At 38.0% G+C, this 25,172-nt stretch overlaps 1 protein-coding gene across 1 annotated transcript; it reads right to left on the minus strand.

Annotated features, from left to right (window-relative positions):
* Positions 1-16,015: 16,015 nt before the first annotated feature.
* LOC307188824 (heterogeneous nuclear ribonucleoprotein A1-like) lies at positions 16,016-17,425 on the minus strand. Its single transcript, XM_079926484.1, has one exon. It carries the CDS (start codon positions 17,391-17,393, stop codon positions 16,431-16,433), a length of 963 nt encoding a protein of 320 aa, XP_079782610.1. The 5' UTR covers positions 17,394-17,425; the 3' UTR covers positions 16,016-16,430.
* Between the last annotated feature and the right edge of the window lie 7,747 nt (positions 17,426-25,172).

The following is a 25,172-nucleotide window of genomic DNA, read 5'->3' on the forward strand; positions in this document are numbered from 1 at the left end:
GGGAGGGAGGGAGATGCAAGAGGGAAGAGATGTGGGGATATATGTTTATGTATAACTGATTCACTTGGTTATAAAGCAGAAACTAACACACCATTGTAAAGCAGTTATACTCCAATAAAGATGTTAAAAAAAAAAAAAGGTTGGCCTGCAGTTTTCTCTTTTTTTGGTAGTATCTTGGTCTGCTTTTGGTATCAGGGTAATGGTGACCTCATAGAATGAATTTGGAGTGTTCCTTCCTCTTTAGGTTTTTGGAATAATTTGAAAAGAACAGGTGTAAGTTCTTCATATGTTTGGTATTCCCCAGTGAGTTTGTCTGGTTCTGGACTTTTGTTTGCAGGATTTTTTTTTAAAATTACAGATTCTATATCATATTCAGCAATCGATCTATTCAAGTTTTCTGTTTCTTCTTGACTAAGTCTTGGTAGGCTATATGTTTCTGGAGATTTGTTCATTTCTTCTAGGTTGTCCAATTTGTTGGCATATAACTGTTCATAGTATTCTCTTATGGTTTTTTTGTATCTCTGTCCTATCAATTGTTATTTCTCCTCTTTCATTTCTTGTTTATTTATTTATTTGGCTCCTCTTTCGTTTCTTCTTGGTGAGCCTAGCTAAAATTTGTCAATTTTCTTTATGTTTTCAGAAAACCACTTCTTGGTTTCATTGATCTTTTCTATTTTTTTGATCTCTATTTTATTTATTTCCTTTTTGATCCTTATTATTTCCTTCCTTCTGCTGACTTGGACTTTGTTCTTTTGCTAATTCTTTTGGGTGGTAGGTTGTTTATTTGCCATTTTTCTTGTTTCTTGAGGAGGGCCTGTATCTTTATGAACTTTCCTCTTAGAACTGCTTTTGCTGCATCCTATGGATTTTATAAAGTTGTGTTTTCATTTTCATTTGTCTTGAGGTATTTTCTGATTTCCTCCTTGATTTTATGATTGACCCATTGGTTTTTTAATAGAATCTGGTCATGTTTTTGAGACTCCATGTGTTTGTACTTTTCCCCTTTTTCTTTCTGTAGTTGACTTCTAGTTTTATACTTTGTGGTCGGGAAAAAAGTGCTTGATATAATTTCTATCCTCTTAACGTTGTTGAGGCTTGTTTTATGACCTAGTATGTGATCTATCCTGGAGAACATTTTATATGCACTTGAAAAGAAGGTGTATTCTGGTTTTTTAAGATGTAATGTCCTATAGATATTAATTAAGTCCAGCTGGTTTATTGTGTCATTAGAGACTTCTGTTGCCTTACTTGTTTTCTGTCTGGATGATCTGTTCATTGATGTCAGTGCAGTGTTAAAGTTCTCTACTATTATTGTGTTATTGTTGGTTTCTTCCTTTGTCTGTTAGTGTTTGCTTTATCTGTTTAGGTGCTCCTGTTTTGGGTGTATTTGTTAACAAGTATAATGCCCTCTTTTTGTATTGATCCCTTTATCATTATATAATGCCCTTCTTTGTCTTCTGTTAAAGGTTTTGTTTTAAAGTCTTCTTTTCCTGATATGAGAATTGCTATCCCTGATTTCTTGTCATTTCCACTTGCATGACATATCTTTTTCTGTCCCCTTACTTTCAGTATGTGTGTGCCTTTTGCATTGAAGTGAGTCTCTTATAGGCAGCATGTTGAAGGGTCTTGTTCTTTTATCCAGTCAGCCAGACTGTGTCTTTTGATTGGAGCATTTAGTCCATTGACATTTAAAGTAATTATTGATAGGTATGCACTTATTCCATTAAACATTAATCTTATATCCAGTAAACTTGCTGAACTCACATAATAGTTTTAATAATTTGTCCTTAAATCTTAGATTTTCTACTTACGTAGTCACTACTTCTGTTAATAATAGTTTTGATTCTTTTTTCAATCTTTACACCATTGATTGATTGACTGCACTTACAATTTTTTTTCTTTCTGAGTATAATCACTTAAAGGTTATAAATTTCCTCTAAACATAAGATTTAGCTACACATCACAGTTTGATAGGTAACTCACAATTTGACAGGTAATTGAGTTTTCAAAGTACACTTTATTCTTTCACATATTAATTATTTAGAAATGTGTTCTTAAACTTACAAATGATAATATTTACTTAAGATTTTTAATTTTTATTAAACTTTACTTTTGTATTGTGATCAGAGGGTTATGCCTCTGATACAAGTACTTCAAAATCTTTTGAGATATGATCTGTGTACTAAAATGTCATCAATGTGATGTACTTTTGAAAACAATGCATATTTTCTAACTGTCATATAGAATATACTTAATCAAGTTTGATAATTATGTTGTTCAAAACTTCTATATTTAAATTAAAGCTTTTTTAAAAAAAATCTGCTTGATGCATCAATTACTGGGAGAGAAAAATAAAAATCTCTTACTCTGGTGGATTTGTAAATTTCTCCATATAATTCTGTGTTGAATCTGTAGATCAGTTTGGGGAGTATTGCCGTCTTATAATATTAAGTCTTTTGATCTATAAGCATGGGATGTTTTTCCATTTATTTATATCTTTAGTTCTTTTCAACAGTATTTTGTAGTTTTGAGAGTATAAGTGTTTTTTGTTTTTAGTTGTGGTAAAAACACATTACATAAAATTTACCATCTCAACCATTGTTAAGTGTACAGTTTTAGTGGAGTTAAGCATGTTCAAATTATTATGCCATAGATCTCTATACTTTTTTCATCTTGCAAGCTAAAGCTTGTACTCATTAAGCAACAGCTCTTCCATTCCCCTTTCCCAGCCCCTGGCAACCACTATTCTACTTTCTGTTTCTATAAATTTGATTACTTTAGGTAGTTCATATAAGTGGAATCATATACTATTTGTCTTGCTGTGACTAGCTTATTTCACTTAGCATAATGTCCTCTAGTTTCTTCCATGTTGTAGCCTGTGACAAGATTTCCTTCCTTTCTAAGGCTGAATAATATTTCATTGTATATATATACAATTTTACCTGTTCATGCCTTGATTAACAGATAAAATTGTTCCATATTTTACCTGTTCATCCTTTGATAGACATATGAGCTGTATCCACCTTTTGGCTGTTGTGAATAAAGATGCTATGACCATGGGTATGTGAATATCTCTTCCAAGATCCAGCTTTCAGTTCTTTTGGTTATATATCCAGAAGTGGTTTGTTGGACAATAGGGCAACATTGGTTATTTTCTTTCTTTCTTTTTTAATAGTAGCCAACTAATGGGTGTGAGATGATTTCTCAGTTGTGGTTTTGTTTTGCATTTCTAATAATTAGTGATATTGAGCACTTTTTAATATGTTTGCTGGCCATTTTATATATCATCTTTGAAGAAATGTCTATTCAAGTCTTTGTTCATATTTTAATTGGGTTATTTGTTTATTTGTTATTGAATTGTAGGAGTTCTTTATATATGCTGGATATTAACCCCTTATTGCATACATGGTTTGGAAATACTTTGTCCCATTCATAGGTTACATAAGTTTAAAAGTTTGATGTGGTCTCATTTGTCTATTTTTACTTTTGTTGCCTGTGTTTTTGGTGTCATATTCAAGGACTAATTGCCAAATTCAGTGTCATGAAGCTTTTCCCCTATATTTTCTTTAAGTATTATAGTTTTAGGTCTTATGTTTAGGTCTTTAATCCATTTAGAGATAATTTTCATATATTGTGAAAGATAAGGGTCAAACTTTATTCTTTTGCATGTGGATATCCAGTTTTCCCATCACCACTTATTTAAGAGACTGTCTTTTTCCCATTGTATATCCTTGACACCTTTATTGAAGATGAGTTGACTGTATGTGTGTGGGTTTATTTCTGGGCTCTCTATTTTGTTCGGTTTTGTCTTCATGCCAGCACCACACTGTTTTAATTACTGTAGCTTTGTAATATATTTAAATTCAGGAAATGTGATAGCTCCAGCTTTGTTCTTCTTCCTCAAGATTGTTCTGGCTATTCTATGTCCTTTGTAGTTCCATACGAATTTTAGGGTATTTTTTCTAAGTCTGAAAAAATGCCATTGGGATTTTGATAAGGATTGCTCAGAATTGGTAGATCACATTGAGTAGTAGGGACATCTTAATCGTATTAATTCTTCCAATCTGTGAACACTATGAATGGATGAATCTGTGAATGGATGTCCTTCCATTAATTCGTGTCTTCTTTAATTTCATTCATAAATGTTTTGAAGTTTCCAGTATACAAGTCTTTCACCTCATTAGTTGAGTTTACTCCTAAGCACTTTATTCTTTTTAATGCTATTGCAAATGGGATTTTATTTTTAGGGTAGTTCACTGTTAGTGTATAGAGATACAACTGAGTTTTTAATATTTATTTTGTATCCTACAACTTTTCTTTTTTTTTTAATCTCCTCATATTCCTTGTTTATTGAACAGAACCATTCCATTTGTCATTGTTTTATATAATATGCATTTTTTGAACATCTTTATTTATTTTTTATACAGCAGGTACTTATTAGTTATCTGTTTTATACCTATTAGTATATATATGTCAATCCCACCTCCCAATTCGTCCCACCACCACCACCCCTCCTCACTTCCCCCCTTGGTGTCTATACGTTTGTTCTCTACATCTGTGTCTCTATTTCTGCCTTGCAAACTGGTTCATCTGTACCATTTTTCTAGATTCCACATATATGCATTAATATACGATATTTGTTTTTCCCTTTCTGACTTACTTCACTCTGTATGACAGTCTCTAGGTCCATCCACGTCTCTACAACTGACCCAGATTTGTTCCTTTCTATGGCTGAGTAATATTCCATTGTATATATGTACCACAACTTCTTTATCCATTCGTCTGTCATTGGGCACATAGGTTGCTTCCATGACCAGGTTATGGTCAATAGTGATGCAGTGAACATTGGGGTGCATGTGTCTTTTTTTTTTTAAATAAATTTATTTATTTATTTTTGGCTGTGTTGGGTCTTTGTTGCTGCTTGCGGGCTTTCTCTAGTTGCAGGGAGAGGGGGCTACCCTTAATTGTGGTGTGCAGGCTTCTCATTTCAGTGGCTTCTCTTGTTGCAGAGCACGGGCTCTAGGCATGCGGGCTTCAGTAGTTGTGGCACACGGGCTCAGTAGTTGTGGCTCATGAGTTCTAGAGTGCAGGCTCAGCAGTTGTGGTGCACGGGCTTAGTAGCTCTGCAGCATGTGGGATCTTCCCGGACCAGGGCTCAAACCCGTGTCCCCTGCATCGGCAGGCGGACTCTCAACCACTGCGCCACCAGGGAAGCCCTATTTTTTGTTTTTTAAGGAACCACCATACTGTTCTCAATAGTGGCTGTATCAATATACATTCCCACCAACAGTGCAAGAGGGTTCCCTTTTCTCCACACCCTCTCCAGCATTTGTTGTTTGTAGATTTAGTGATGTTGCTCATTCTAACCGGTGTGAAGTGATACCTCATTGTAGTTTTGATTTGCATTTCTCTAATAATTCGTGATGTTGAGCAGCTTTTCATGTGCCTCTTGGCCATCTGTAGGTCTTCTTTGGAGAGATGTCTATTTAGGTCTTCTGCCCATTTTTAGATTGGGTTCTTTGTTTTTTTAATATTGAGCTTCATGAGCTGTTTGTATATTTTGGAGATTAATCCATTGTCCATTAATTCGTTTGAAAATATTTCCCCTCATTCTGAGGTTTGACTTTTTGTCTTATTTATAGTTTCCTTTGCTGTGCAAAAGGTTTTAAGTTTCATTAGGTCCCATTTGTCTATTTTTGTTTTTATTTCCATTACTCTAGGAGGAGGGTCAAAAAAGATCTTGCTGTGATTTATGTCAAAGAGTGTTCTTCCTATGTTTTCCTATAAGAGTTTTATAGTGTCTGGTCTTACATCTAGGTCTTTAATCCATTTTGAGTTTATTTTTGTGTATGGTGTTAGGGAGTGTTCTAATTTCATTCTTTTACATGTAGCTGTCCAGTTTTCCCAGCACCACTTATTGAAGAGACTCTCTTTTCTCCAGTGAATATCCTTGCCTCCTTTGTCATAGATTAGTTGACCATAGGTACATGGCTTTATCTCTGGGCTTTCTATCCTGTTCTGTTGATCTATATATCTGTTTTTGTACCAGAACCATTCTGTCTTGATTACTGTAGCTTTGTATAGTCTGAAGTCACGGAGTCTGATTCCTCCATCTCCGTTTTTCCCCCTCAAGACTGCTTTGGCTATTCGGGGTCTTCTGTGTCTCCATACAAATTTTAAAATTTTTTGTTCTAGTTCTGTAAAAAAATGCCACTGGTAATTTTATAGGGATTGCATGGAATCTGTAGATTGCTTTGGGTACTATAGTCATTTTCACAATTTTTCCAATCCAAGAACATAGTATATCTCACCATCTGTGTCATCTTTGATTTCTTTCATCAGTGTCTTATAGTTTTCTGAGTACAGGCCTTTTACCACCTTAGGTAGGTTTATTCCTAGGTATTTTATACTTTTTGTTGCAGTGGTGAATGGGATTGTTTCCTTAATTTCTCTTTCTGATCTTTCATTGTTAGTGTATAGGAATGCAAGAGATTTCTGTGCATTAATCTTGTATTTTGTAACTTTACCACATTCATTGATTAGCTCTAATATTTTCTGTTGGCACCTTTAGAATTATCTATATATAGTATCATGTCATCTGCAAACAGTGACAGCTTTACTTCTTCTTTTCCAATTTGTATTCCTTTTATTTCTTTTACTTCTCTGATTGCCATGGCTAGGACTTGCAAAACTATGTTGAATAATAGTGGCAAGAGTGGACGTCCTTATCTTGTTCCTGATGTTAGAGGAAATGCTTTCAGTTTTTCACCATTGAGAATGATGTTTGCTGTGGGTTTCTCGTATATGGCCTTTATTATGTTGAGGTAGGATCCCTGTATGCCCACTCTCTGGAGAGTTTTTATCCTAAATGGGTGTTGACTTATGTCAAAAGCTTTTTTTTTTAACATCTTCATTGGAGTATAATTGCTTTACAATGGTGTGTTAGTTTCTGCTTTATAACGAAGTGAATCAGTTATACATATATATATGTTCCCATATCTCTTCCCTCTTGCAGCTTCCTCCCTCCCAACCTCCCTATCCCACCCCGCTAGGTGGTCACAAAGCACCGAGCTGATCTCCCTGTGCTATGGGGCTGCTTCCCACTAGCTATTTAGTTTACATTAGGTATTGTATATATGTCCATGCCACTCTCTCACTTTGTCACAGCTTACCTTTACCCCTCCCCATATCCTCAAGTCCATGCTCCAGTAGGTCTGTGTCTTTATTCCCATCTTACCCCTAGGTTCTTCATGACCTTTTTTTTTTTCTTAGATTCCATATATATATGTTAGCATACGGTATTTCTTTTCCTCTTTTTGACTTACTTCACTCTGTATGACAGACTCTAGGTCCATCCACCTCATTTCAAATAACTCAATTTCGTTTCTTTTTATGGCTGAGTAATATTCCATGGTATATATGTGCCACATCTTCTTTATCCATTCATTTGTCGATGGACACTTAGGTTGTTTCCATGTACTGGCTATTGTAAATAGGGCTGCAATGAACATTTTGGTACATGACTCTTTTTGAATTATGGTTTTCTCAGGGTATTTTCCCAGAAGTGGGGCTGCTGGGTCATATGGTAGTTCTATCTATAGTATTTTAAGGCGCCTCCATACTGTTCTCCATAGTGGCTGTATCAATTTACATTCCCACCAACAGTGCAAGAGTGTTCCTTTTTCTCCACACCCTCTCCAGTATTTATTGTTTCTGGATATTTTGATGATGGCCATTCTGACTGGTGTGAGATGATATCTCACTGTAGTTTTGATTTGCATTCTCTAATGATTAATGATGTTGAACATCCTTTCATGTGTTTGTTGGCAATCTGTATATCTTCTTTGGAGAAATGTCTATTTATGTCTTCTACCCATTTTTGGATTGGGTTGTTAGTTTTTTGTTATTGAGCTGCATGAGCTGCTTGTAAATCTTGGAGATGAATCCTTTGTCAGTTGCTTCATTTGCAAATATTTTCTCCCATTCTGAGGGTTGTCTTTTGGTCTTGTTTATGGTTTCCTTTGCTGTGCAAAACCTCTTAAGTTACATTAGGTCCCATTTGTTTATTTTTGTTTTTATTTCCATTTCTCTAAGAAGTGGGTCAAAAAGGATCTTGCTGTGATGTATGTCATAGAGTGTGCTGCCTATGTTTTCCTCTAAGAGTTTGATGGTGTCTGGCCTTACATTTAGGTCTTTAATCCATTTTGAGCTTATTTTTGTGTATGGAGTGTTCTAATTTCATACTTTTACATGTACCTGTCCAGTTTTCCCAGCATCACTTATTGAAGAGGCTGTCTTTTCTCCACTGTATATTCTTGCCTCCTTTATCAAAAATAAGGTGACCATATGTGCGTGGGTTTATCTTTGGGCTTTCTATCCTGTTCCATTGATCTATATTTCTGTTTTTGTGCCAGTACCATACTGTCTTGATTACTGTAGCTTTGTAATATAGTCTGAAGCCAGGGAGCCTGATTCATCCAGCTCCATTTTTTGTTCTCAAGATTTCTTTGGTTTTTCGGGGTCTTTTGTGTTTCCATACAAATTGTGTAATTTTTTGTTCCAGTTCTGTGAAAAATACCAGTGGTACTTTGATAGGGATTGCATTGAATCTGTAGATTGCTTTGGGCAGTAGAGTCATTTTCACAATGTTTATTCTTCCAATCCAAGAACAGGGTATATGTCTCCATCTATTTGTGTCATCTTTTATTTCTTTCATCAGTGTCTTATAATTTTCTGCATACAGGTTTTTTGTCTCCTTAGGTAGGTTTATTCTTAGGTATTTTATTCTTTTTGTTGCAGTGGTAAATGGGAGTGTTTTCTTAATTTCACTTTCAGATTTTTCATTGTTAAGTGTATAAGAATGCCAGAGATTTCTGTGCATTATTTTTGTATCCTGCTACTTTACCAAAATCATTGATTAGCCCTAGGAGTTTTCTGGTAGCATCTTTAGGATTCTCTATGTATAGTATCATGTCATCTGCAAACAGTGACAGCTTTACTTCTTCTTTTCTGATTTGGATTCCTTTTATTTCTTTTTCTTCTCTGATTGCTGTGGCTGAAACTTCCAAAACTATGTTGAATGAGTATGGTGAGAGTGGGCAGCCTTGTCTTGTTCCTGATCTTAGTGGAAATGGTTTCAGTTTTTCACCATTGAGGATGATGTTGGCTGTGGGTTTGTAATATATGGCCTTTATTATGTTGAGGAAAATTCCCTCTATGCCTACTTTCTGCAGGGTTTTTTTTTTTTATCATAAATAGGTGTTGAATTTTGTCGAAAGCTTTCTCTGCATCTATTGAGATGATCATATGGTTTTTCTCCTTCAATTTGTTAATATGGTGTTATCACATTGATTTGCATATATTGAAGAATCGTTGCATTCCTGGCATAAACCCCACTTGATCATGGTGTATGATCCTTTTAATCTGCTGTTGTATTCTGTTTGCAAGTGTTTTGTTGAGGATTTTTGCATCTATGTTCATCAGTGATATTGGCCTGTAGTTTTCTTTCTTTGTGACATCTTTGTCTGGTTTTGGTGTCAGGGTGATGGTGGCCTCGTAGAATGAGTTTGGGAGTGTTCCTCCTTCTGCTGTATTCTGGAAGAGTTTGAGAAGCATAGATGTTAGCTCTTCTCTAAATGTTTGATAGAATTCGCCTGTGAAGCCATCTGGTCCTGGCTTTTGTTTGTTGGAAGATTTTTTTTTTTTGCGGTACGCGGGCCTCTCACTGTTGAGGCCTCTCCCGTTGTGGAACACAGGCTCCGGACGCACAAGCTCAGCGGCCATGGCTCACAGGCCCAGCTGCTCCGTGGCATGTGGGATCCTCCCGGACCGGGGCATGAACCCGTGTCCCCTGCATCGGCAGGCGGATTCTCATCCACCGCGCCCCGAGGGAAGCCCCTGTTGGAAAATTTTTAATCACAGTTTCAATTTCAGTGCTTGTGATTGGTCTGTTCATGTTTTCCATTTATTCCTGGTTCAGTCTCTGCAGGTTGTGCATTTCTAAGAATTTGTTCATTTCTTCCAGGTTGTACATTTTATTAGCATAGAGTTGCTTGTAGTAATCTCTCATGATCCTTTGTATTTCTGCAGTGTCAGGTGTTACTTCTCCTTTTTCATTTCTAATTCTATTGATTTGAGTCTTCTCCCTTTTTTTCTTGATGAGTCTGGCTAATGGTTTATCAATGTTGTTTATCTTCTCAAAGAACCAGCTTTTAGTTTTATTGATCTTTGCTATTGTTTCCTTCATTTCTTTTTCATTTATTTCTGATCTGATCTTTATGGTGTCTTTCCTTCTCCTAACTTTGGGGATTTTTTTTCCTTCTTTCTCTAATTGCTTTCAGTGCAAGGTTAGGTTGTTTATTTGAGATGTTTCCTGTTTCTTAAGGTAGGATTGTATTGCTATAAACTTACCTCTTGGAACTGCTTTTGCTGCATCCCATAGCTTTTGGGTCGTCGTGTCTCCATTGTTATTTGCTTCTAGGTATTTTTTTATTTCTTCTTTGATTTCTTCAGTGATCACTTCGTTATTAAGAAGTGTATTGTTTAGCCTCCATGTGTTTGTATTTTTTACAGATCTTTTCCTGTAATTGATATGTAGTCTCATAGCATGGTCAGAAAAGATACTTGATACGATTTCAATTTTCTTAAATTTACCAAGGCTAGATTTGTGACCCAAGATATGATCTGTCCTGGAGAATGTTCTATGAGCACTTGAGAAAAATGTGTATTTTGTTGTTTTTGGATGGAATGTCCTATAAATATCAATGAAGTCCATCTTGTTTAATGTATCATTTAAAGCTTGAGTTTCCTTATTTATTTTCATTTTGGATGATCTGTCCATTATTGAAAGTGGGGTGTTAAAGTCCCCTACTATGATTGTGTTACTGTCCATTTCCCTTTTTATGGCTGTTAGTATTTGCCTTATGTATTGAGGTGCTCCTATGTTGGGTGCATAAATATTTACAAATGTTATATCTTCTTTTTGGATCGATCCATTGATCATTATGTACTGTCCTTCTTTGTCTCTTTTAATAGTCTTTATTTTAAAGTCTATTTTGTGTGATATGAGAATTGCTACTCCAGCTTTCTTCTGATTTCCATTTGCATGGTACATCTTTTTTCCATCCCCTCACTTTCAGTCTGTATGTGTCCCTAGGTCTAACGTGGGCCTCTTGTAGACAGCATATATATGGGTCTTGTTTTTGTATCCATTCAGCCAGTCTATGTCTTTTGGTGGGAGCATTTAATCCATTTACTTTTAAGGTAATTATCGATATGTATGTTCCTATTCCCATTTTCTTAATTGTTTTGGGTTTGTTATTGTAGGTTTTTTCCTTCTCTTGTGTTTCGTGCATAGAGAAGTTCCTTTAGCATTTGTTGTAAAGCTGGTTTGGTGGTGCTAAACTCTCTCAGCTTTTGCTTGTCTGTAAAGGTTTTAATTTCTCCATCAAATCTGAATGAGATCCTTGCTGGGTAGAGTAATCTTGTTTGTAGGTTTTTCCCCTTCATCACTTTAAATATGTCCTGCCACTCTCTTCTGGCTTGCAGAGTTTCTGCTGAAAGATCAGTTGTTAACCTTATGGGGATTCCCTTGTGTATTATTTGTTGTTTTACCCTTGCAGCTTTTAATATGTTTTCTGTGTACTTAATTTTTGATAGTTTAATTAATATGTGTCTTGGCATGTTTCTCCTTGGATTTATCCTGTATGGGACTCTCTGTGCTTCCTGGACTTGATTAACTATTTCCTTTCCGATATTAGGGAAGTTTTCAACTATAATCTCTTCAAATATTTTCTCAGTCCCTTTCTTCTTCTCTTCTTCTTCTGGTACCCCTATAATTCGAATGTTGGTGCGTTTAATGTTGTCCCAGATCTCTGAGACTGTCCTCAGTTCTTTTCATTCTTTTTTCTTTATTCTGCTCTGAAGTAGTTATTTCCACTATTTTATCTTCCAGATCACTTATCCATTCTTCTGCCTCAGTTATTCTGCTATTGATTCCTTCTAGAGTATGTTTAATTTCATTTATTGTGTTGTTTATCGTTGCTTGTTTCCTCTTTAGTTCTTCTAAGTCCTTGTTATATATTTCTTGCATTTTCTCTATTCTATTTCCAAGATTTTGGATCATCTTTACTATGATTATTCTGAATTCTTTTTCAGGTAGACTGCTTATTTCCTCTTCATTTGTTAGGTCTGGTGGGTTTTTACCTTGCTTCTTCATCTGCTGTGTGTTTCTATCTTTTTATTTTGCTTATCTTACTTTGTTTGGGGTCTCCTTTTCACAGGCTGCAGGTTCATAGTTCCCGTTGTTTTTAGTGTCTGTCCCCAGTGGCTATGGTTGGTTCAGTGGGTTGTGTAGGTTTCCTGGTGGAGGGGACTAGTACCTGTGTTCTGGTGGATGCGGCTGGATCTTGTCTTTATGGTGGGCAGGTCCATGTCTGGTGGTGTGTTTTGGGGTGTCTGTGGACTTACGATTTTAGGCAGCCTCTCTGCCAATGGATGGGGCTGTGTTCCTGTCTTGCTGGTTGTTTGGCATAGGGTGTCCAGCACTGTAGCTTGCTGGTCGTTGAGTGAACCTGGGTCTTGGTGTTGAGATGGAGATCTCTAGGAGAGTTTCGCCATTTGATATTACGTGGAGCTGGGAGGTCCCTTCTGGGCTAGTGTCCTGAAGTTGGCTCTCCCACCTCAGTGGTACAGCCCTGATGCGTGGCTGGAGCACCAAGAGCCTGTCCTCCACATGGCTCAGAATAAAAGGGAGAAAACATAGAAAGAAAGAAAGAAAGGAAGAGAGGAAGAAAGGAAGGAAGGAAGGGAGAAAATAAAGTAAAGTAAGATAAAATAAAGTTATTAAAATAAAAATTATTAAGGAAAAAAATTTAAAAAGTAAAAAGAAAATGGACGGACAGAACCCTAGGACAAATGGTGAATGCAAAGCCATACAGACAGTATCTCACACAGAAGCATACACATACACACTCACAAAAAGAAGAAAAGGGGAAAAAATAATCCATCTTGCTCCCAAAGTCCACCTCCTCAATTTGGGATGATTCCTTGTCTATTCAGGTATTCCACAGATGCAGGATCTTCTTCCACAGATCAAGTTGATTGTGGAGCTTTAATCCGCTGCTTCTGAGGCTGCTGGGAGAAATTTCCCTTTCTCTTCTTTGTTCTCACGGCTCCCATGGTTCAGCTTTGGATTTGGCCCCGCCTTTGCGTGTAGGTCGCCTGAGGGCGTCTCTTCTTTGCTCAGACAGGACAGGGTTAAAGGAGCAGCTGATTTAGCGGCTCTGTCTCACTCAGGCCCAGTGGGAGGGAGGGGTTCAGATGCGGGGTGAGCCTGCTGTGGCAGAGGGTGGCGTGACGGTGTACCAGCCTGGGGCGCACTGTGCGTTCTCCTGGGGAAGTTGTCCGTGGATCACGGGACCCTGGCAGTGGCAGGCTGCACAGGCTCCAGGGAGGACAGGTGTGGAAAGTAACCTGTGCTCGCACACAGGCTTCTTGGTGGCAGCAGCAGCAGCCTTAGCGTCTCATGCCCGTCTCTGGGGTCTGTGCTGATAGCCGCGGCTTGCGCCCGTCTCTGGAGATCCTTTAAGCAGCACTCTTAATCCCCTCTCCTCGCGCACCAGGAAACAAGGAGGCAAGAAAAAGTCTCTTGTCTCTGTGGCAGCTCCAGACTTTTCCCGGACTCCCTCCCGGCTAGCTGTGGCGCACTAACCCCTTTAGGCTGTGTTCGCGGTGCCAACCCCAGCTCTCTCCCTCCATCCGACGGAAGCCCGATCCTCAGCTCCCAGCCCCCGCCCGTACCGGCGGGTGAGCAGGTAAGCCTCTCGGGCTGGTGAGTGCTGGTCGGCACCGATCCTCTGTGCGGGAATCTCCCCGCTTTGCCCTCCGCACCCCTGTTGCTGCGCTCTCCTCCGTGGCCCTGAAGCTTACCCCCTCTGCCACCCGCAGTCTCTGCCCGCGAAGGGACTTATAGTGTGTGGAAACCTTTCCTCCTTCACAGCTCCCTGCCATTGGTGTGGGTCCTGTCCCTATTCTTTTGTCTCTGTTTTTTCTTTTTTCTTTTGCCCTACCCATGTACGTGGGGAGTTTCCTGCATTTTGGGAGGTCTGAGGTCTTCTGCCAGCATTCAGTGGGTGTTCTATAGTAGCAGTTCCACGTGTAGATGTATTTCTGATATATCTATGGGGAGGAAGGTGATCTCTGCATCTTACTCTTCTGCCATCTTCTCAAATCCCCTGTCAAAAGCTTTTTCTGCAGTTGTTGAGATGGTCATATGGTTTTTATTCATCAGTTTGTTAATATGGTGTATCACATTGATTTATTTGTATATGTTGAAGAATCCTTGCATCCCTGGGATAAATCCCACTTGATCATGGTGTTTGATCCTTTTAATGTGTTGTTGGAGTCTGTCTGCTAGTATTTTGTTGAGGACTTTTGCATCTATATTCTTCAGTGATATTGGTCTGTAATTTTCTTTTTTTGTAGTATCCTTGACTGGTTTTGGTATCAGGGTGATGGTGGCCTCATAAAATGAGTTTGGGAGTGTTCCTTCCTCTGCAATTTTTTGGAAGAGTATGAGAAGGATGGGTGTTAGCTCGTCTCTAAATGATAGAATTCACCTGTGAAGCCATCTGGTCCTGGACTTTTGTTTGTTGGAAGATTTTTAATCACAGTTTCAATTTCAGCACTTGTGATTGGTCTGTTCATATTTTCTGTTTCTTTCTGGTTCAGTCTTGGAAGGTTATACCTTTCTAAGAATTTGTCCATTTCTTCCAGGTTGTCCATTTTATTGGCATAGAGTTGCCTGTAGTAGTCTCTTATGATGCTTTATATTTCTGTGGTGTCTGTTGTAACTTCTCCTTTTTCATTTCTAATTTTATGGATTTGAGTCCTCTCCCTCTTTTTCTTGTTGAGTCTGGCTATAGTTTTATCTATTTTGTTTATGTTCTTAAAGAACCAGCTTTTAGTTTTATTGATCTTTGCTATTGTTTTCTTTGTTTCTATTTCATTTACTGCTACTCTGATCTTTATGTTTTCTTTCCTTCTACTAACTTTGGGTTTTGTTTGTTCTTATTTCTGTAGTTCCTTTAGGTGTAAGGTTAGATTGTTTATTTGAGATTTTTCTTGTTTTTTTGTGCTAGGATTGTATTGCTATAAACTTCCCTGTTAGAACTGTTTTTGCTGCATCCGGTAGGTTTTGGATCATTGTGTTTTCATTATCTTTTGTCTCTAGGTATTTTTTGATTTCCATTTTGATTTCTTCAGTGATGTCTTGGTTATATAGTAATGTATTTTTTAGCCTCCATGTGTTTTTGTTTTTTACGTTTTTCTCCCTGTAATTGATTTCTAATCTCATAGTGTTGTGGTCAGAAAAGATACTTGATATGATTTCAATTTTCTTAAATTTAGTGAGGCGTGATTTGTGACCCAGGATGTGATCTGTCCTAGAGAATTATCTGTGGGCACTTGAGAAGAAACTCTAATTTGCTGTTTTCGGATGGAATGTCCTATAAGTATCAATTAAATCTATCTGGTCTTCTGTGTCATTTAAAGCTTGTTTTTCCTTATTAATTTTCTGTTTGGATGATCTGTCCATTGGTGTAAGTGAGGTGTTAAAGTCCCCCACTCTTATTGTGTTACTGTCAATTTCCTCTTTTATAGCTGTTAGCAATTGCCTTATGTATTGAGGTGCTCCTATGTTGGGTGCATATATATTTGTAATTGTTATATCTTCTTGGATTGATCCCTTTATCATTATGTAGTGTCCTTCTTTGTCTCTTGTAACATTCTTTATTTTAAAGTCTACTTTATCTGATATGAGTACTGCTACTTCAGCTTTCTTTTGATTTCCATTTGCATGGAATCTCTTTTTCCATCCCTTCACTTTCAGTCTGTATGTGTCCCTAGGTCTGAAGTGGGTCTCTTGTAGACAGCATATATACGGGTCTTGTTTTTGTATCCATTCAGCCAGTCTGTGTCTTTCAGTTGGAGCATTTAATCCATTCACATTTAAGGTGATTATAGATATGTATGTTCCTATTACCATTTTTTTAATTATTTTGGGGTTTTTTTTTTTGTTGTTGTTGTTAAAAAAAAGACACATTTATTCAGCATCACGATCAGACTATTACATTTAGCAATCAACAGCATGGGTGCAAAAAAAAAAAATCTACATTAAAACCCTTTGTTGGAATGCTTTACACTTTCCACAGAACAGAAACTAAAATAACCTGTTATACAATTAGTCACAAATACAGTCCTCGAGTTTTTTTTCCCATACACATGAGTATTGTCTAAAACATGTCTTCTTTGTAGCAGCTAGGCCCTGCCACCACTGTGCTTGGCTGAGTTCACAAATCTGTTGTAACCTGTAGCTTCCCTGTCACTTCTCTGGCTCTCCTCTCCTGCTAAGCGTTGTTTCCTGGCAGTAATCAAAACCTTCTGCCACTGCCATAGCTACTGCTGCTGCTGGAACCACCATAGCCACCTTGGTTTCGGGGTTTGGCAAAGTATTGGCCTCCACCACCATAGGGGCCAGAACTTCTGCCTCCAAAGTTTCCTTCTTTCATGGGTCCAAAATTTGAAGACTGATTGTTGTAGCTGCCAAAATCGTTGTAGCTTCCACCACCTCCAAAATTGCTTCCATCATTACCAAATCCATTATAGCCGTCCCCACTGCCACCATATCCACCACCACCGCGGCTGCCACCAAAGCCACCTCGACCGCTGAAGTTTCCTCCACAACCAAAGTTGTCATTCCCACCAAAACCACCTCCACGACCACCACCAAAGTTTCCAGAACCACTTCGACCTCTTTGGCTGGATGAAGCATTAGCCATCTCTTGCTTAGATAGGGCTTTCCTTACTTCACAGTTGTGGCCATTCTCAGTGTGGTATTTCTGAATGACAATCTTGTCTACAGAGTCATGGTCATCAAAGGTTACAAAAGCAAAGCCTCTCTTTTTGCCACTGCCTCGGTCAGTCATGATTTCAATCACTTCAATTTTCCCATACTGTTCAAAATAATCTCTTAGATGATGTTCTTCAGTATCTTCTTTAATGCCACCAACAAAAATCTTTTTCACAGTTAAGTGGGCACCAGGTCTTTGAGAATCTTCTCTTGAGACGGCCCTCTTTGGTTCCACAACTCTTCCATCCACCTTGTGTGGCCTTGCATTCATGGCCGCATCCACCTCCTCCACAGTGGCATATGTGACAAACCTGAAGCCTCTGGAGCGTTTGGTGTTTGGATCCCTCATTACCACACAATCTGTGAGCGTTCCCCACTGCTCAAAATGGCTCCTCAGACTCTCATCGGTTGTTTCAAAGCTCAAACCTCCGATGAAGAGCTTCCGCAGCTGTTCGGGCTCTTTGGGTGACTCTGACTTAGACATAACGGCAGTGGAGAGTGGGGGGAGACGTCAACGATGCTTACTCGGTGGCGTCCACGAGCAGAAAACTGGGTTTGTTTTTGTAGGTCCTTTTCTTCTCTTGTGTTTCCCCCTTAGAGAATTTCCTTTAGCATTTATTGTAGAGCTGGTTTGGTGGTGTTGAATTCTCTTAGCTTTTGCTTGCCTGTAAAGCTTTTGATTTCCCTGTTGAATCGGAATGTGATCCTTGCTGGGTAGAATAATCTTGGTTGTAGTTTCTTCCCTTTCATCACTTTAAATATATAGTGACACTCCCTTCTGGCTTGTAGAGTTTCTGCTGAGAAATCAGCTGTTAACCTTATGGGAGTTCCCTTGTACATTATTTGTCATTTTTCCTTTGTTGCTTTTAATTTTTTTCTTTGTGTTTAATTTTTGTCAGTTTGATTACTATGTGTCTCAGCATGTTTCTCCTTGGGTTATCCTGTATGGGACTCTCTGCGCTTCCTGGACTTGGGTGGCTATTTTCTTTCCCATGTTAGGAAAGTTTTTGACTATAATCTCTTCTAATATTTTCTTGGTCCTTTTCCTCTATCTTCTCCTTCTGGGTCCCCAATAATGCGAATATTGGTGCGTTTAATGTTGTCCCAGAGGTCTCTTAGGCTTCTTCATTTCTTTTCATTCTTTTTTCTTTATTCTGTTCCACGGTAGTGAATTCCACCATTCTGTCTTCCAGGTCACTTATCGGTTCTTCTGCCTCAGTTACTCTGCTATTGATTCCTTCTAGTGTATTTTTCATTTCAGTTATTGTATTGTTCATATCTGTTTGTTCTTTAATTCTTCTAGGTCTTTATTAAACATTTCTTGCATCTTCTTGATCTTTGCCTCCATTCTTTTTCCGAGGTCCTGGATCATCTTCACTATCATTATTCTTAATTTTTTTTCTGGAAGGTTGCCTATCTTCACTTCATTTAATTGTTTTTCTGGGGTTTTATCTTGTTCCTTCATCTGGTACCTAGTCCTCTGCCTTTTCATTTTGTCTGTGTTTCTGTGAATGTGGTTTTCGTTCCACAGCCTGCAGGATTGTAGTTCTTCTTGCTTCTGCTGTCTACCCTGTGGTGGAATAGGCTGTCTAAGAGGCTTGTGTAAACTTCCTGATGGGAAGAACAGGTGGTGGGTAGAGCTGGCTGTTGCTGTGTTGGGCAGAGCTCAGAAAAACTTTAATCCGCTTGTCTGCTGATGGGTGGGGCTGGGTTCTCTCCCTGTTGGTTGTTTGGCCTGAGGCAACCCAGCACTGGAGCCTACCCTGCTCTTTGGTGATGCTAATGTCAGACTCTGGGAAGGGGGTCATGCCAAGGAGTACTTCCCAGAACGTCTGCTGCCAATTTCCTTGTCCCCATGTTGAGCCACAGCCACCCCTCGTCCCTGCAGGAGACCTTCCAACTCTAGCAGGTAGGTCTGGTTCAGTCTCCTGTGGGGTCACTGCTCCTTCCCTTGGGTCCTGATGTGCATACTACTTTGTGTGTGCTCTCCAAGAGTGGAGTCTCTGTTTTCCCCAGTCCTGTCAAAGTCCTGCAATCAAATCCCGCTTGCCTTCAAAGTCTGATTCTCTGGGAATTCCTCCTCCCATTGCCGGACCCCCAGGTTGGGAAACCTGACGTGGGGCTCAGAACCTTCACTCCAGTGGGTGGACTTCTGTGGTATAAGTGTTCTCCAGTTTGTGAGTCACCAACTCAGCAATTATGGGATTTGATTTTATTGTGTTTTTGCCCCTCCTACCATTTCATTGCGGTTTCTCCTTTGTCCTTGGATGTGGGGTATCTTTTTTGGTGACTTCCAGTGGCTTCCTGTCGATGGCTGTTCAGCAGTTAGTTGTGATTCCGGTCCTCGCGCGAGAGGGAGTGAGCGCTCATCCTTCTACTCCACCATCTTGAACCAATCTCCAACTTTTTTGAATTAATTTATTCTAGCAGATTTTTTTTCTTTTTGGTCGTGTGTGTGTGTGTATTTTTTAGTCTAAGGTTTTCTACATATCACATTGTCTCATCTGCAAACAGAAATAATTTTACCTCTTGCTGTCCAGTTTGGATGCCCTCCCTTTCTCTCTCTCTCTCTCTCTCTCTCTGTGTGTGTAATTGCTGTGGCTAGGACTCATAGTACAATGTTGTATAGAGGTAAGAAGAATGGATATCTTGCCTTGTTCCTGATCTTTTAGTTTCAGGGAAAGCTGTCTGGTTTTCACTGTTCAGTATGATGTTAATTGTGGGCTTTTTGTGTATCGTCTTTATTATGTTAAGGTATTTTCTGTCTATTCCTAATTTGTTGAGAATTTTATCATAAAATGTTATTGAATATTTTCAAAGCTTCTTCTGCATCTGTTGAAATGATCATTTTGCGTAGTGTTTTGATTTGTAATTTAATATCTTCATTTGTTATAGGTCTATTCAGATTGTCTTTTTCTTTTTGAGTTCATTTTAGTAGTTTGTATGTTTCTAGTACTTTGCCTGTTTTAGCTAGGTTATCAAATTTGTTAGCATACAGTTGTTTTTAGTATTTGTTTTACAGTCCTTATTATTTCTGTAAGATCATTAGGAGTGTCCCTTCTTTCATTTCATTTCTAATTCTAGTAATTTGAGACTCACCTCTTTTGTCTTGATTAATGAAGCTAAAGTTTTGTCAATTTATTTTAGAGAATCAGCTTTCTGTTTAAGTGATTTTCTTTATTATTTTTCTATCCTCTATTTCATTAATTTCCACTCTAAGCTGCTATTCTTTTCTTCTTGCTTTAGGTTTATTTCACTTTTCTTTTTCCAGTATCTTAAAATAGAAGTTTAGGTTATTGGTTTGAAATGTTATTTTTTTTGCAAAATAAGTATTTACAGCTATAAATGTCTTTGTGAGCACTGCTTTTGCTGCATCCCTTAAGTTTTGGTATGTGTCTTCATTTATATTCATTTTGGAGTACTTTTAGAGTTCCTTTTTGATTTCTTCTTTGATGCATTGATTATTTAGGAGTATATTGTTTAATTCCCATACATTTCTGAATTTTCCAGTTTTTATTGCTATTGATTTCTAGTGTTGGAAAGCATATTTTAGTATCATGTCTATCCTTTTAATCTTTTAATTATTTCTATCCTGTCTTCTTCATTAAGACAATCTTTTTATTATTTCTGTCTTCTGCACTTTAAATTCATTGAGGTTTGTTTTATGGTCTATGGTCTGTCCTAGAGAATGTCCCATGTATACTTGGAAAGAATGTATATTCTGTTCCTGTTTTGTGGAGTGTTGTATGAATATTCTATAAATGGTTGGTTTATAGTGTTGTCCAAATCTTCTATTTCCTTGTTGATCTTCTAGCTCATTGTTCTATCTTTTATTGAAAGTGTAGTGTTGAAATCTTAAACTATTATTGCTTTTTAAAAAATATTTATTTATTTTTTAATTTTGGCTGCGTCAGGTCTTAGTTGTTGTATGCAGATCTTTGTTGTGGCATGTGGGATCCTCCACTGTAGTGTGCGGGATCCTCATTGCAGCACATGGGCTCTGTAGTTGCGGCACACGGGCTCTCTAGTTGTGGCCCGTGTGGTCAGTAGTTGTGGTGCACTGGTTTAGTTGCCCCGCAGCATTTGGGATCTTATTTCCCCCACCAGGGATCAAACCCACGTCCCCTGCATTGGGAGGTGGATTTTTAACCCCTGGACCACCAGGGAAGTCCCAAACTATTATTATTGACTTATCTCTTTCTCCCTTCATTTTCAGTTTTGCTTCATATGTTTTTATGTTCTATTAGGTGCACATTTGCTTATAATTGTTATGTCTTCCTCATGGGTTGACTCTTTAATCATTATAAAATGTCACTCTATGTCTAGCAACATTTTTTTTTTTTTTGCGGTACGCGGGCCTCTCACTGTTGTGGCCTCTCCCGTTGCGGAGCACAGGCTCCAGACGCACAGGCTCAGCGGCCATGGCTCACAGGCCCAGCCGCTCCGTGGCATGTGGGATCTTCCCGGACTGGGGCACAAACCCATGTCCCCTGCATTGGCAGGCGGACTCCCAACCACTGCGCCACCAGGGAAGCCCTAGCAACAACTTATTTGATTTTATTTTTGCGGTACGTGGGCCTCTCACTGTTGTGGCCTCTCCTGTTGCAGAGCACAGGCTCCGGACACGCAGGCCCAGCGGCCACGGCTCACGGGCCCAGCCGCTTCACGGCACGTGGGATCCTCCCGGACCGGGGCACGAACCCGTGTCCCCTGCATCGGCAGGCAGACTCTCAACCACTGCGCCACCAGGGAAGCCCTAGCAACATTTTTTTTATGTGTATTTTTTCTGATATTAGTATAGCCACTCCAGGTTTCTTGTGGTTACTGTTTGTATAATATATCTTTTTCCATCCCTTAACTTAGAATCTGTTTGTATTTTGAATCTAAAATGTCTCTTCTGTAGATAGCATATAGATGGATCTTGTTTTTAATCCAGTCTGACGATGTCTGCCTTTGAATTGTTACTGTAGTTACATTTAATGTGATTATTGATATAGGCATAATTGGTTTTATTGTGCTTCACTTTATTGCACTTTGCAGATATTGTGTTGTTTTACAAAGGAAGGTTTGTGGCATTGAGCAAATCTCTTGGCGCCATTTTTCCAACAGCATTTGCTCACTTCATGTCTCTGTGTCATATTTTGGTTATTTTTGCAATATTTCTAACTTTTTCATTATTATTATATTTCTTATGGTGAGCTATGGTGAGTAACCTTTGATGTTACTACAACTTGCTGAAGGCTCAGATGATGGTTAGCATTTTTTAGCAACAAAGTGTTTTTATTTTTATTTATTTATTAAGAAAACACACATATTCACTTTATTATTTATTTATGTATTTACTTATTTGGTTGTGTGGGGTCTTAGTTGCGGCAGGCAGGCTCCTTAGTTGCAGCTCGCCAGCTCCTTAGTTGCAACTCACCAGCTCCTTAGTTGCAACTCTGCAGCTCCTTAGTTGGTGGCATGTGAACTGTTAGTTGCAGCATGCATGTGGGATCTAGTTCCCTGATCAGGGATCGAACCTGGGCCTCTTGCATTGGGAGCACGGAGTCTTATCCACTGTGCCACCAGGGAAGTCCCTATTTAGTTTTTAAAAAGTTATTGGAGTATAGTTGACTTACAATATTGTGTGCAATAAATTATTTTAAAATTAAGGTTGTACATTGTTTTTTCAGACATAATGCTATTGCATACTTAATAGAGTACATTATAGTGTAAATATAACTTTTATATACAATGGGAAACCACAAAATCCTTGTGACTTGCTGTGTTGTGATGTTTGTTTTATTATGGTGGTCTAGAACCAAACCTGCAATATCTTCTAGGTATGCCTGTACTTGGATTTATATTTGCCATTTTACTTTGTGTTTTCTATGTGTGTTATGTCTTTTTTGTTCCTCTGTTCCTCCTTTACTGCTTTCTTTTACATTGAATTAATATTATCTAATATAGCATTTTAATTTCAAAACCCATTGTTTTTGCACTGTATGTTTTTAAAGTAACTTTCTTAATGGTTGCTCTAGGGCTTATAATATACATCTTAACTTATCAGAATCCACTTCACATTTATATTAACTTAATTCCAGTGAGATTTAGAAAAATTACTCTTACATAGCTCTATTCCCTTTCCTATGTTTTCTGTTAATATTGCTATACATGTTACATCTATAAATGTTACAAACCCAATAATACATCGTTATAATTATTACTTTATATAATTTTGTCTTTTAGACTAGCTTAGCTGAGAGGAGAAAGAGCAAGTATATATTTATTATTTTTGTTATATTAACCTTTTTATTTATCATTTCTGGTTCTTTTCATTTATTCTTGCAGATTCAAGTTACCATCTGGAGTTATTTCCTTATTTAGCACAATACAGCTTTGCTACTATGTACTTTGCGCTGTTATCAGCAAATATATTACAATTTTATATGTTATTGGCCCAAGAATATATTATATACATGATGTTTTATACAATTGCTTTTTAAATTGAGTAGAAGAAAGGAGTAAAATATGCATTTATGCTATTTTTATAATTTCATAATTACCTTTACTGGTGCTCTTTGCTTTTTCACAATAATTGAATTATGACTATTTGGGGTCACTTACTTTCAGTCTGATTAATTTCCTTTAAAATTTCTTGTAAGGAGGGTCTGCTGCTAGTAATCGGTTCTCTGTTTTTATTTATCTGGGAGTATCTTTAATTTGCTTTTATTTTTTAAAGATAGATTTGCTGAATACAGCATTCTTAGTTAATAGTTTCTTTGAACACTCTGAATATATTATTCCACTGCCTTCTGGCCTCCATTGTTTCTGCTGAGAAGTCAGATTTTAATCCTATTGGGATTCCCTTGCAGTGATAAGTCATTTTTTTTCTTCTGTAAAGATTTTCTCCTTATCTTTGGTTTTCACTATTTTTACTATGATGTTTCAGTTTGTGGATCTCTTTGTGTTTTCCTACCTGGAGTTTGTTGAGCTTCCTGGATGTGTAGATTATTGTTTTTCAACAGATTTGAGAAGTCGTCAGCCATTATTTCTTCAAATATTGCAGCACTTAATAGTGTCCCACACTTCTTTGAAGTGTTGTTCATTTTTTCTTCATTCTTTCTCTCTATTCTTCAGGTTGCATAATCTTTATTGCTCTTTCTTTAGATTTGCTTATTATTACTTCTGCTAATTCAAATCTACTATTGGCCCTTTTAGTGAATTTTTCACTTCAGTTATTGTAATTTTCAACTCTAGAATTGCCATTCTGTTCTTTATTATAATTCCTGTTTATTGATGATCTCTACTTGCTGCCACATTTCATAATGCCTTTTTTGCTCTTTAATCATGGTTTCCTTTAGTTCTTTGAACATATTTATAATGGCTGCTTTGAAGATTTTGTTAAATTTGATATCTAGTTGCTCTCACAGGCAGTTTCTGTTGCCTGATATTTTTCCCCAGTGTATGGGTTATACTCTCCTGTTTCCTTGTATGACTAATTTTTGTTGGAAATTAGATATTTTAGATAATACATTGTAGTAACTTTGGGTACTGGTGCCTCCCTCTGGAGCTTGTTATTGTTATTTGCTAGCTTATTGGTCAAGTAACTGGCTGTACTATTTTAGTAGAGTCTATTTCTCTCTTGCACTGGTAAGTTCTGATATTGCTCCTCAGGGAGCATATTCTTGGGTTATGTCTACAGTCACCCTGGGTTAACAGTGGGTTTTTTTGGGTTCTCTTTGGCTGACTCTGTCCCTGACCTTAGCCAGATGTTGAACTCTACTAATTGCTAGGTGATTGTTTAATTACTTTCAACAATGCCCTGGTGCGTAAATTGCTCACCAGCTGAACCAGTGAAATTCAGAATCCTTTGAAGGGATAGTTCTGGAAGTCTGTTGAGATTTTTTTCTGACTTCAGGCAGTCTCTGCCCAGCTATGTCCTTCCCAGATTCTCTCACACAAACTAGCCAGTTTACAGTTTAGCTTTTATGTCCAGTGATTCTACCAATACCCCAATTGCCCTTACCACAACCTCTACTAAAGTTGAGAGCACCGGTAGGCTTGAACTTCTCCACACTCTGTTGCAAATGAAGTCAGTTCCTTTTGGAAGAGAATAGCTCCCTGGTTTATGACCTGCTCTCCCTCAAGGCAAAATCTCTGAGTTATGGCTATGGAGGTGGAAGAGGGGACAATGGGAAGCTTCTCTGTCAGTGACACTCCCAATTTAGGAGCTGAGTGTTCAGTGGTGGTGGGGAGGGGACGATACCTTCAGATCTTT

The sequence above is a fragment of the Stenella coeruleoalba genome, assembly GCF_951394435.1.
Source record: "Stenella coeruleoalba genome assembly, chromosome: 7".
Taxonomy (NCBI): domain Eukaryota; kingdom Metazoa; phylum Chordata; class Mammalia; order Artiodactyla; family Delphinidae; genus Stenella; species Stenella coeruleoalba.